The sequence below is a fragment of the Aedes aegypti genome, chromosome 2 (assembly GCF_002204515.2).
Source record: "Aedes aegypti strain LVP_AGWG chromosome 2, AaegL5.0 Primary Assembly, whole genome shotgun sequence".
Classification (NCBI taxonomy): Eukaryota; Metazoa; Arthropoda; class Insecta; order Diptera; family Culicidae; genus Aedes; species Aedes aegypti.
Genome location: NC_035108.1, coordinates 472,394,180 through 472,406,672, shown reverse-complemented (window position 1 = coordinate 472,406,672; position 12,493 = coordinate 472,394,180). Strand labels below are relative to the sequence as shown.

The 12,493-nt window shown below is 34.6% G+C and overlaps 1 protein-coding gene across 6 annotated transcripts in view; it reads left to right on the top strand.

Moving 5' to 3' along the window:
- The window catches only part of LOC5567339 (fibronectin type-III domain-containing protein 3a), a 241,878-nt gene that overhangs the window by 206,707 nt on the left and 22,678 nt on the right, over positions 1-12,493 (top strand). For 5 of the 6 annotated variants that reach the window (XM_021848353.1, XM_021848356.1, XM_021848354.1 and 2 more), the window contains exon 4: positions 5,446-5,755. In XM_021848353.1, coding sequence (XP_021704045.1) covers positions 5,446-5,755 — 310 coding nt within the window. Of the gene's footprint in view, positions 1-5,134; positions 5,357-5,445; positions 5,756-12,493 lie in introns of those variants that run through there. The other variant, XM_021848358.1, reaches the window with a different exon arrangement.

Sequence of the window (12,493 nt, the reverse complement as noted above, 5' to 3'; positions counted from 1 at the left end):
TGTGATTGAATGATAAATCAACGATATTCATTTATAGATACGCTTCATAAACTCAAACAACATAATAGTGATGTTTTACTGGTTTTTACTATTCTAATGAAAACATTTTTTTATCAATATATCAAAGTGCCTGGAAAGGTAAATAGTACACAGGTATTTTTGATAGAATATCTGGAATTTGACAACGAAGTTCTGATAAAGTTTTAAAATGTCAGCCTAATTTCTGACAGACCAACTGAGTTTATTTAGATGGATTTCTGGAGAAATCTAGGAAGAATAGCCTAAAGGGGTCTTTGGTCTACCTTTTGGAAGCAACTCAACAAAGAAGCCTGAAACAATTCTGAAATGTCAACCAACAATTATCATATTTTTAAGAAACTTGTTAAGAAATTATTCCTATAATAATTTACCAAGAAACTAGATCAGTAATATATTAAAAAAAAAAATATTCAAAATTTGTACAAGAAATTTCAACAAATCCGCCAGGCATTCATTCGCGGATCAAGCCTTTTGTCTCTAGGATTCCGAACGACTATTTCTGTTCCAAATACTCTTTCGAATAAAAATAGTCATTGTTTAGACACACATGGTTGCATTGGCTAATTGTTTTGAAATCGGTTTGAAATAAGTGTTAATAATTAGTGCTTGATGCTTTACTAGCAGCTTCATTTTTTTACAAAAAGGAAAATTCACATCGCGATAACCTTTTTGTTTTTCAATATTTTTGCATCATTTTTTCACAAGTTAAAAAAATTCTTCTGCTCTTGAAATCTGTGTCGATTTTAATAATTGATCTTGCAAACATATTGAGAAACAAAAAAGTTATAGCGGTTTGACTATTTTTCTATGCTAAAAAGTTGAAGCTGCTTGTAGAGGCATTAATAATACGGTTGTTTTGAATACTTCAAGTATTGAAAAATATCTAGTCTAGATTATTATAATACGTCTAAATCAATCTTGAATTATTATAGCCAAAATTTTAACCCAATAATCATCTCATTCAGTTTTTCTCCAGTTCATCGAAAACCAAATAGGCTTGGATAAGGCTAGCTTGTGAGCGGGTGAGGGTTATGTTTTAATATATGTTTACTGGTATTTTTCCTCTTCTGTTTTAAATTCTCGATTATGCCGGAAATTCCACAAGAACGTTTAAGAATTTATCTGCAATTTTTCTGCTCAATAATCATCCTTTATCATCGTAAACTTACTCCAGAACTCTTCCTGAAATCCCCATACAAAAAATTCTCCAGAAATGTGTTTCACAACTCAAGCATGTAAACAGTTTTAATGGAAGAACTTTGTCAGAATTTATTTCTTCAGAGTTGATGCATTTTGAATTTCCAAAAGATTTTCTCTAATGATTGGAAATTAAAAGTTGTTGCGTATGCCTAGCTCTGCGACCTAGCTTTTATGCGCACCGTACAAGATTTATCAAATTTTTTATTGGCACACTCTGCCCCTGAATGGTGTTTAATATCCTCTGTAATTCGGTAAAGTTATTTGTATTCGTTTAAAGCAACTAACTGTTCAGACATATTTCGAATTATTGAAGGTAATTTCATTTTTAATTTTTTTTATAATGTGTAGTCCTGCTAATAATCTTGATTATGAAGACTATGTTTTGTGTCTGAACTTCAATTGTTCAAACTAATGTTTGTGGTTTTTTTTTTTTTTTTTAAGTAATTTTAGTCGTTAAAAAGTATGTCCTTGAATCCAACATGAATTCTACTAGATCAAGAATTTCTCCAGGAACTAGCCCTGGTTCATGTCTAACGCATTTCCGAAGGCATTCTTAAAAGTTAAATGACTTGGCTATTGAACTTTGCTCTATTGTGGAAGTTAGATACACTGAGATGTGTTTATATAATTCCAAAATCTTTCTGAACTTCCTATGAATGCTAGGAGAGGGACGGTCTTTCAGATATTTCAACAAATATTTTAAATGTCTTTGTCCAAAACTCTTTCGAAATTCAAATCGTTTTAAGCTTATAGTGTTCTATACATTTAATTAAAAATAATTCATAAATAAGTTGATCAAGTCCTCCTAATTTGTTCACATTTTATGCAAGTCACAGGACAACCATCCGCAGGATTGTTATCCTTTTTTTAATTTATTGGACGTCCGGGAAAAATCCGGGAATTGGAAAACTGATTTTGAATGGACACCCTGTACTATATTTGAAAAATTTTGTTCAATTCATAAAAGTTCAATTTCTTCTTCTTCCTGGCATTACGTCCCCACTGCATGGTGGCCACCGAACCGGGAAAAATGGGAAAAGCGGGAAAAAGACGGGAATTTGAATCCATCGGGAAAAAGACGGGAAAAACCGGGAATTTGAGATGGTCACCGGGAAAATTATTTTGAAAGAACATCTTCAAGCTATAAATCTATAAATCATCAAAAATAAGTTGTAGAAAGTTGATATGGTTGATCATATTGCCATTAAGCATCTGTTATCTTGGACAAATAACTTTTAAATTTTCTTGTTGAAACAGTCTAGTTTGCACACTTAAGTTGGTTGGTTATGTTTTGGAATATTTTATTTTTTTAACTCGGTTTTTGTGAAAAAAATTTAGCTACCGTGTTAAACTGAGAATCTCGGCATCTCACAAACTGAAATCTCAGTAAAAATGAACAACAATCTAGGCACTTTTGGCCGCAGAATATATTCTTAATTTATTTAGTTTACATTTGTGTTTTTAGGCAATGCTAACTTTGGGCTGCCCATAAATCATAATTGAAAATAATTATTGAAATGTCCTTAAAATTCGACTAATTATTCCATAATTACTTCACGGCAGAAAACGAACGACATTGTATACTAAAGTACATAAAAAACAACAACATTGAGCATACTTACAGAAGAGTTCGTACAATCTAACTTCCTCCAGACTTGTAATTTCAGGCACTTGGTTAATTGTAGAAACTTTTCCACGATATTTTCACTACTTTTCTACGTATACACAAAACCGATGCACTTTTCCGAATGTAAATGAAAACAAGATGGCAGATGGTAAAACAAAATACTGAGAATCTCGGTAAACTTAGATGGAAACCGATATATCAGCAGAGCCAACTGAGTTCGGTGAAAACGTTGTTAACGTTGGTGCTCGGTTTACAATATTGCCGAGATACGGGTAAAATGTAGAACTAACCGAGATTTCAGTTTCAGAAGCTGCCGAATCTCGGTTAAAATTATTTTTTAGCTGGGATTGCTCTGTTTTAATAAAGTCGTGAGGAATTAAACTTTCTAATTTCAAGCAAAAAAATGACACAAACTCATCTACAGGTTTTACAATAGTTTCTAGGTCACACCTATCCGTGGTCACCCATTGCTCAAATGATAACTGATCAATATAATTTTCTTCAAACTCAGCGAATAAAGTATTTTCCAATGATGAAGAATCTGGACAATCCGAACAATATCGTAGATAGCAATTTGATGTTGTATTTTCACACAAAAGACTACCAGTTAACATTTTAATATCCTTTGATAAATTGATTCTTTTCAAACTATGTAATATTAGGTTAATATTTTCGTGTGTTGTGCACACACAAACATTATGTGTTCCTGAATTGTCTGTGCTCTAAATTGCCAAATTTGAAATCTCGTTTGCAGAACTAGCTTAGGAAAGACATCTCTTAAAATTGAGTAGACAGTTATGGCGTTATTTCGTGGAAGGAAGCTTTGATGAAGACACTCTAGATACTAACGTCAAATCTAACCTTTATTACTAAACCCTAGTTATACACATCAGGATATACACTCCCGTGCAAAAGTTTGGGTTCACCTCCTCAAAAACATACAAAAGTGTTCTGTCCATATCTCTGTGATTACACGTCCAATTAAAACTCTTTAAGCCGCATTCGAAAGGCAAAGTGTTATTCTTACTTCGTACGTATTTTTCCAAAAACATTTTTTGAATTTTGTATACTAAATTTTTTCTTAAAGTTGTGACATTTTTCAAAAAACACACTGGAAAATAATATCTAATTTCCTCAGCATTGGGTCGACCAAAATTTTAAATCAAAGTGTCATTAGAATTGTAATCTTATATTCTTTGAAGAGACCCCACGAAATTTTAGCGGAAAAATCTGGAAAGTATTCAAAATCAATGAAACAGTCAGTCAAGTCATCGTGCAAAAGTTTGGGTTCACCCCTCAGTATGATGCAAATCGTGCAAAAGTTTGGGTTCACCTGAGCCGCACGCACATCATTTTTGTCAATATCTCTGCCATTTTTCAACCGATTTTTATAGTTTTAAGCTTTTTTGAGCGTAAATAATGGCGCGTACATGATTGGTTTGAGATTTCACAGATTTAAGTAAGTTCAGGTGAACCCAAACTTTTGCACGATACACCGTACTGAGGAGTGAACCCAAACTGTTGCACGATGACTTGACTGAATGTTTCATTCATTTTGAATACTTTTCAGATATTTTCGCAAAAATTTCGTGGGGTCTCTTCAAAGAATATAAGATTACGATTCTAATGTCACTTTGATTTAAAATTTTGGTCGACCCAATGCTGAGGAAATTAGATATGATTTTTCAGTGTGTTTTTCGAAAAATGTCACAACTTTAAGTAAAAATTTAGTTTACAAAGTTCAAAGAATGTTTTTGGAAAAATACATACGAAGTAAGAATAACTCTTTGCCTTTCGAATGCTACTTGGAGAGTTTCAATTGGACGTGTAATCACAGAGATATTGACAGAACACTTTTGCATGTTTTTTAGGGGGTGAACCCAAACTTATGCACGGGAGTGTATCTATCCATTCTAAGAAGAACGTCCCTTTTCTCTAAGCCTTATGAATGACCGGCATTAATGACGTGTTCTGTTGTTGCTATATTAATCGACCAACGAACCACACGTCGCATGCACCTCTCTTTCCACTCGCCCATCGAACAGTGAGTGGAAATCAGCAAATCGCTTTGCAAATAAACATTGACTACGTGGTATTACCTACCTACATATGTCCATCTATAGCTATCCCCATACCATACGTGTAACCTTTGCAACTGTGTATTGCTAGGTGTTGCATTTGGTGGTACTTGTTGATAAGAGCCCCGGCCGGTCGTCGTCGTTGTCGGTCTTCGTGGGTTGATAGGGACAAACAGCGCGCATTCAACTCTTCGTCGACGTGTCAGTTTTCATTTGTGTCTGCTGGCTGAATGACTCTGTTACCCCCCGGCTCTATCTAACGGCGAAAGGAAAAGTTTTGCTACTTAGGCCCTTTATCCTGTTTAATTGTTAGAATAACATTGAATAACTTATCATTGAACATACATATATGGAGGAGAGAGCTTCTAAGCCTAGTGAACTTCGTCGAGTCGTTGGGAAGATAGTGATTGAGGTACAATAAAATTCCCCAGTAAATTAAATGATGCGTTGGCAATCACGAGTTTTGCTACATTGTTGTATCTGTTTGCTCTGCTTTTCCAGATAAATGGCTCGACACCGCCGTTCTTCAACCCCCTGGCAGCAGCCGGTTATCAGACTGGGCCGGGTTCCGGAGCGCCACATCTCTACCAATCGCCAATTATGACCGGTGCTGCTGGAGTAGGGGCCGGAGGAGCAGGAGCCGCAGGGGCAGGGGGCGGAACCCACACCCTCCACACGCCCCAGACCAATGTAACCCACTCGCCTTCGCCGCCACACTCCAACAACAACCAATACCACAAGGACGAGCGGGCCATCAGGCAGCATACAAAGTTGGTGCGAAAGCTGGAAAATCAAAAGCAACGGGAACTGAGTAAGTAAATTGCTGGAATGGTATTGTGGTGGCCGTCTGCAGGGCTGGTAGTTGATCGTTTTCTATAGATTTGGTCACTATTTTAATGCAAGTCTCTCAAAGGTCTTTATTTTTTGTGGAAGTTCTCTAAAGTTTCTAGTCACTATTTTTTGCATTTTCCTTGTAATGAACCTTGGTGCAAAAGTCTAATCCTAGAGGCTCCAGAGAAACCTTCAAAGACTCTTATGCGCTGTCAGGAGTATCTTCTAAGATATCTTGAGGGAGATCTTCAGGAATTCTTTAGTGGTTTCTTCTGGAATACTCTCAAAAATTCGTCCAAAAAATCCTTCAAGAGATGTTTAGTGCAATTTCTTTGCTTCAGGAAATGCTTTGCAGAACTTCCAAAGATTCCTACAGGAGTTCTCCAAAATTCTCTAGAGTTTTTGAAGAAATTCATTAAAGGATTTTTTTAAGGAAGCTCTACAACAGTTTCTCGAGGAAATCCAACGCCAAGTATGCCAGTTATCTTTCACCCATTTTCATATGAATTCCTTCGTAAATCCATCCACGGTTTACATCACGAATAGCTCCGAAGTTTCTACAGGCATTATTCCAGCAAATTTTTTAGAAACTATTCCAGGCATTTGTTATTCGACAAGTGGTTCTTCCATTAGTTCCTGAAAAAAATGTCTAGGAATTTCTCCAAAATTTCATCTACAAACTACTAATGCACTGCCCATAAACGCATGTCAGTCCCATGTTTGCTGGATTTCCAATTCACATGGGACAATTATGCGTATATGGGCAGTGCAGCTCTTCCAAACAATTATATAGAGTTGTTTTTCAAATAAAATCTCCATGAAATTCAACTAAGGTTTTACATCAGCAAATACTGCAGCAATTTTTCCGATCATTCCTACGTACATTTCTTAAAGGCAATTTCTAAAAAATCCACCTAGACTTCCCAGGAGTTTTTTTAAAGGAATTTCTACAGAAGTTTTATCTACGATTACTTCAGAAAATACCTTCCAATTTTTTTTCTGAAATTTCTCCAATAAATTCTAAAAAATATCCTAGACAACTACCTTTAAGTCACCAGTCACCGTGCGGCCTCCATTCACCGTGCACAAATACAAATTTCTATAGAATATTCATACAATTTTTACAAATTATTCTTTTGTCAGCACAACAAGATAAACCTGACGGAATGAAGTAGTTTTTGTCACAAAGCATTTTGAAAAACCTAGTTTATGTAGTCAAAATTATGTGAATTCTGTATGATAATTAGATGTTTCAACACTTAGTAGAAACGCCAAAAATTCACATTTTTTATTTTAACGTTAGAGTATGAAATTTTTCAAAATTTCAACGAGTTCCCACTGTGGATACTACAAGTAAGATATATTTCATCGTATGAGCAATGAGATATTATGGAAATTAGAATTTTTATTGTGTTTCAGTCGAAACCCAAATGCACGGTGAATGGACGCTTTTCAATATATATATGGTTCCTATTACCGTGCATTAGTGTAAAAGGCATAAAATTATTCGGTAATATTAGATTTATTGTTATGTCGTTATTAAACTACTTCATGTTTAGTTTTTGAGTGGATATGGAATGTTTTGGACAATACAGTCAAACGATTTTAATGAAAAAATAATTATTTATCCAATTTTTAAACTTTTTATGGGTTTCATTGTAAATGAAGATTTGAATACTTTTAAAAATGAGTGCGCACACTATTAGCAACATAGTTGCTCCATCAACAGCGTTTCTTCAAGATACAAAATTAAATCATGACGAAAACTGTACGCACGGTGAATGGTGGACTAGTGTGCACGGTAAATGGTGACATAGAACGGCACGAGGCGACCTTAAGGTGAAGATGAATCAAAGCCAAAGTTCAAATTTTCAAGAGCACGGATCTGGAGAACCAAATATACTTTTGAGCTGAAAACCTTATCGATTGGTCACCACCAGCTAGTAAGTTTTCAGCTTAAACGGATGTTTGGTTCTTTAGATCCGTGCTCTTGAAAATATGAACTTTGGCTTCGATTCATCTTCACCTTAACATGACATTTTCAAACATAATTTTTGAGTAATTCTTTGTTATGCATCACTAGTTTTAGATTTTTTTTTCCTGAATTATGATATAATTGCACGCTACATAGTGGTATTCTAGTAGGCTTCAAATTATTTGGAAAAGTTATATAATTTTTAGAAGTGCAAATTTTTCTTAAATGCACGGTTAATGGTAGCTTAACGGTACCTAGAAACATACCTGGATTTTTTTGAAAAATCTCAGGGTGTCCATCCACCCGGGAAAAACCCGGGAATTACAAAAGGCCGGGAAAAATACGGGAAATACCCGGAAAAGTGTAGAACACACCGGGAAAAAGCGCTAGACAATTTCGACAACGTTAACGTTTCTAGTATATTTCAAGAAGAGATACTTGTCAGAAGTCAGAAGTTATTAAGAACATTCAAAGTTGTTTTTAGTAAATATCATTGCGATCCTTGAAACATGTTTAAGTACACAGGGATTGTTGGCAAGGTTCCTAATGAGATGCTTTATGATTTTCTATTATGACTAATGGCACATTTTTCATGTCAAGTCATGTCAAAACTCTTCCATCCTAGCGATTTTTTTTTAATTTTGGGAAAATTCCTGGCGGTTGGTAAAAAGTTGATATTTTTGGGAAATTTGTTCAATGAAATTTGGACTTATTGGGCATTGAGAATTGCTTTTTGGTGGATTCCCGGATGAACTGATTCGGATTTTGAAGATGCTTTATTTGGATTTTTAGTTTGAATCCGTGATCTATAACAATTAGGTCTCTGACGAATCCTTCCTGTCATTCGCAGCGTATTCCTTGTGAGATCCTTATAAAGAGTTTGTTGATGGATGAATAAATGACAAGTTCCTTTGGGCATTCTTGGGCAGACTTTTGTTTGTTTCTTCAAGACAATCTTGGCAAAATCTTTGGAACCCTGGGAAGAATCTTGTTTGGAGTTATGTCAAATGATTTTGGTGAGATTTCGTTTCTGTCATAAAGATCTGTACTTGTATTCAACGAAAATTACACCCGAAGATACAGAGAATAGGCAAAATGTTTGAGATAGGCAAAATTTTGCCTATCTAAGCCGTATACATATTTTAATTGCTAAGCCAACCTACAAGGGATACCTGAAAATAAATACTAGTAGGAAGGTTCGACTGATTCTAATAATAAATTAATTGATATATTTATAAAATCAAAATTGTGATCTAAGGGAAATTTAATCAAACTTGAAGTTTTGACCAGGGACGAAAAAACTCATGCTCACTATACTCAATTCAATGACATTTATGCCACCATCAAAGCAACCGCACCACCACCAATATGATTGTACCAATGAAGATGGCACAAAAGTAGATGAAGAAAACAAACAACGATGCCCGTAAGTCGTTGGTGTTTTTGATGATCAAAAGCAGAAGAGTATCAGTTTTAGAAAATTGATTATCAATGAGGTTCATATTAATTAGAAAATATGCTGCTATACGCGTAATGAACGATCCGATGCACGGAATCGATTAAATTGACGCGTCTTTAGTGTGCTGCGTGCAAAAATTACAACTTTTCGAAGCGGATTGTAAAAAAGTCAAGATGATTCGAATGAATATCATTTTTTGTTTCCGATGATCACAAGGCGGTTGAGTATCAGCAGATTAACAGAAAACTGAAAATCTTGCGGCAAGCGCTTTGCCAATCTTTGTTGCGTTTTCAAGGTGAGGATAAAAACAAACAAAAATCAACGAAGATTCCACCCAGCAAGTGTCAATATAGGCGAGAGTAGATTGAGTATTTTCGTCCCTGGTTTTGACAATCCATGACAGTTTGGGTAGCATCTTTAGTTTTGGGCTTTTAAAAAAATCTTAATTATTTTTTCATAGAGATCTTTTTTTAAAAAGCTACACACTTCGAAAAAATCATGTAATTTTGTGTCATTTAAGACCGACATATTAAAGCGAGTAAAATGACGCAAAATTACGTTTGATTTTATATTTCATTCGTGGTTTTGTGAGCAAATGTAGTAATTTTACTAGTGTTCTTGTTGTGTGCTGTAAATTTCAAACATGACGTTATTGATAATTACGTATCAACATAACCTCAACAATTTCAAAACATTCCCTGCTCATTTATTTCGGACACTGATTGTGATTAATAACAAACACTTGTTTGAATAATTATTTTCACATTTCACATCGTATTTTATTCTTTGATATTATATTTAACAACGAATTTCATTCTGAAGGATTGATTGCTGGATCCAAGAGGAACATCTTCCATGAAGTCGATGCAAGCTGTAGCACCACCAAAGAGCCAACACGGGCACGATGATAAATACTAATCACTTAAAACTCTTCATTATTCACTTTTTTTACTTAAAAGCAGTCAAGTTAAGTTCTTCGCACTGAATTCACATTAATGATTTGACTCGATAGAAAAAAAAATCACTTGCCTTCTGCATGTTTTGTTTACTCCGAAGGCGTTTGACGTTACACCGACGTTCTGCGGTGGATGATGCCATCCTTCGAGTAATTTTAAGTCATTATGCTGTAAAATCAAGTCAAGTGACAAAATACTGTAGGTCATGTCTCCAAACGGAACTGAATTTACTTGATTTCATATTTACGTCATCGTGCATTTAAAATTGATTCAAATTTCAATTTGTGTCATAATCAATTACGTCAGTATCGACGACTGCGTCATCTGCAAAAATGAGATTTTTTTAGTGTGTAGCCATTTTGTATGACAATACGAGAAAATGGCACCTGTTTTGATTAGTTCTGTATTAGATTATTTTGTTATGGCTATATCGGTCATACGACTCAAAGATGATTTGCAAAGATTTTTGCAAATGATCATTGCTATTGACAGTCATTAAATATATTGCAACCCCAAATTTCATGCAAGTGTTTATTTCGCCCCGATACCTTTTTACCAGCCTTGTCTTCAATCCCAATTTTCTTTCTCACTTTTCCGACATATGATATGATTTTTATCACCATGAATGATTGAAGCATGTCGTACTAACATCAAACTTGAAAACTAGCCGGGGGTAAATTAAAAACATTTCCAATTTATGCCCTTTAAACGAACATTTGCTTAACGTGTCCATTATTCCCCTAATTCCCCTAGGTACATAATATTAGACATTCAAAAGCAAGTAGCTTGAACTTTTTTTAAATCCTTCTAAGTTTTAGTGATTAGATTCAAATAATCTTCTACACTATTTAATTCACTAGTTATGGAACTGCAATGGTGTTTCTGATAGCCCAATAATTAACAATTCATAGGATGAAAATTAAATGATGTTATCATTCAATGTGAAAAAAAAAACTTTCGATTCGAAAACGAATATTTTGAAAGTCAAATCAAATTTCAAAACTTTTCATTAAAAATGTCTAAAAATATGAAGGCACTGTATAATGATTTCACCCTGTTTTAAACTTTTAGCCATCCGGGAAAAATCCTGAAAATGGAAAACTGATTTTGAATGGACACCCTGATTTATGAAAGATCATTGTAGAAATTTCTCAAGAAATTCATGGCGGACCTCTAGAGCAATTTTTGGGATAATTCTTGAAAAAATCAGGTTGAATTCTTGACGATATCTTGAATGAAACTTTTGGAGGAATTCCTTAAGGAGATCGTTTAAGAATTAATCAATGAATTTTTGAAGAAATCTACACCACATCTTACAACTTTGAACAATAACTTGTCGTAATGTCACGAGTAATATTGTAGTAATTCCCAAAATATCCATGAAAAAATGTCTAGCTAGATTCTCTGAATCCTATCAATACTCTTATCACCTGGTTCCTGTTTGCATTATTTTTGTTTTATTTTCAATTCCTGTTTGATCTCTTCTTAATTTCTGTTCAATCTATAAAAATATAAAATTAAAAGATCTCTTTTATCCAGGTTCCTAAAATTTCTGTTTTTAAGACACTCAGTCGCTACTTGGTCTAATGTATTCATTCGCAGGGCTGATAGCAGTTCTCTTTTCAGAGCCTCGTTAACTATTTAGATGCAAGTCTCTGGTAAATCTCCATTTGGATTGGAAGGTCTCTAAAGTCTCTATTTTTCTATTTTGACCAAAATGGCAAAATTCTAGAGGCGCCTGGTAATCTTTTAGAGCTGGCCTGCCAAACGTTTTTAAACCGTGGGCCAAGTCTCAGAAACAATATTGAGCGGCTAGCAGATTTTTTAAGTGCAAAAAATAAATTCAAAAACATAGTTAAACTTAACGAAAATCGATCAATGACAAAAATGTCATCTAGTGATAATTGCTGCTGAGAATCTGTTAATCCTGTTGAGGGGCTCTCCATTAAATACGTAAGACCATTTTTAGGGTATTTCAACCCACCATCCCCCATGATAAGATGTTTTACCCCTTACGAAATTGATGGATGACCCCTAGACCATTTCACAAAAATCAAAATGTCTGGGATTCAACCAGTCACCCCCAAGTCCTAATTGCAATACTAAAACAAACTGCCATACAAATTTTCATCCAATTTGGAGAAGATTAGGAGGTGCCTCGAGTCAAATTTGTGATTTTTGGCTATGTTTTACATTCAAAAAAATCTAACGAGAATTTGGAAAAACAAAAATCAAAATAAATACTACCAATTGAACGTATTTTTAGTACTTTACAACTTTTGAGGACAGTGTATGCCGATTGGAGATGGTTTTGACCTAATAAAATTG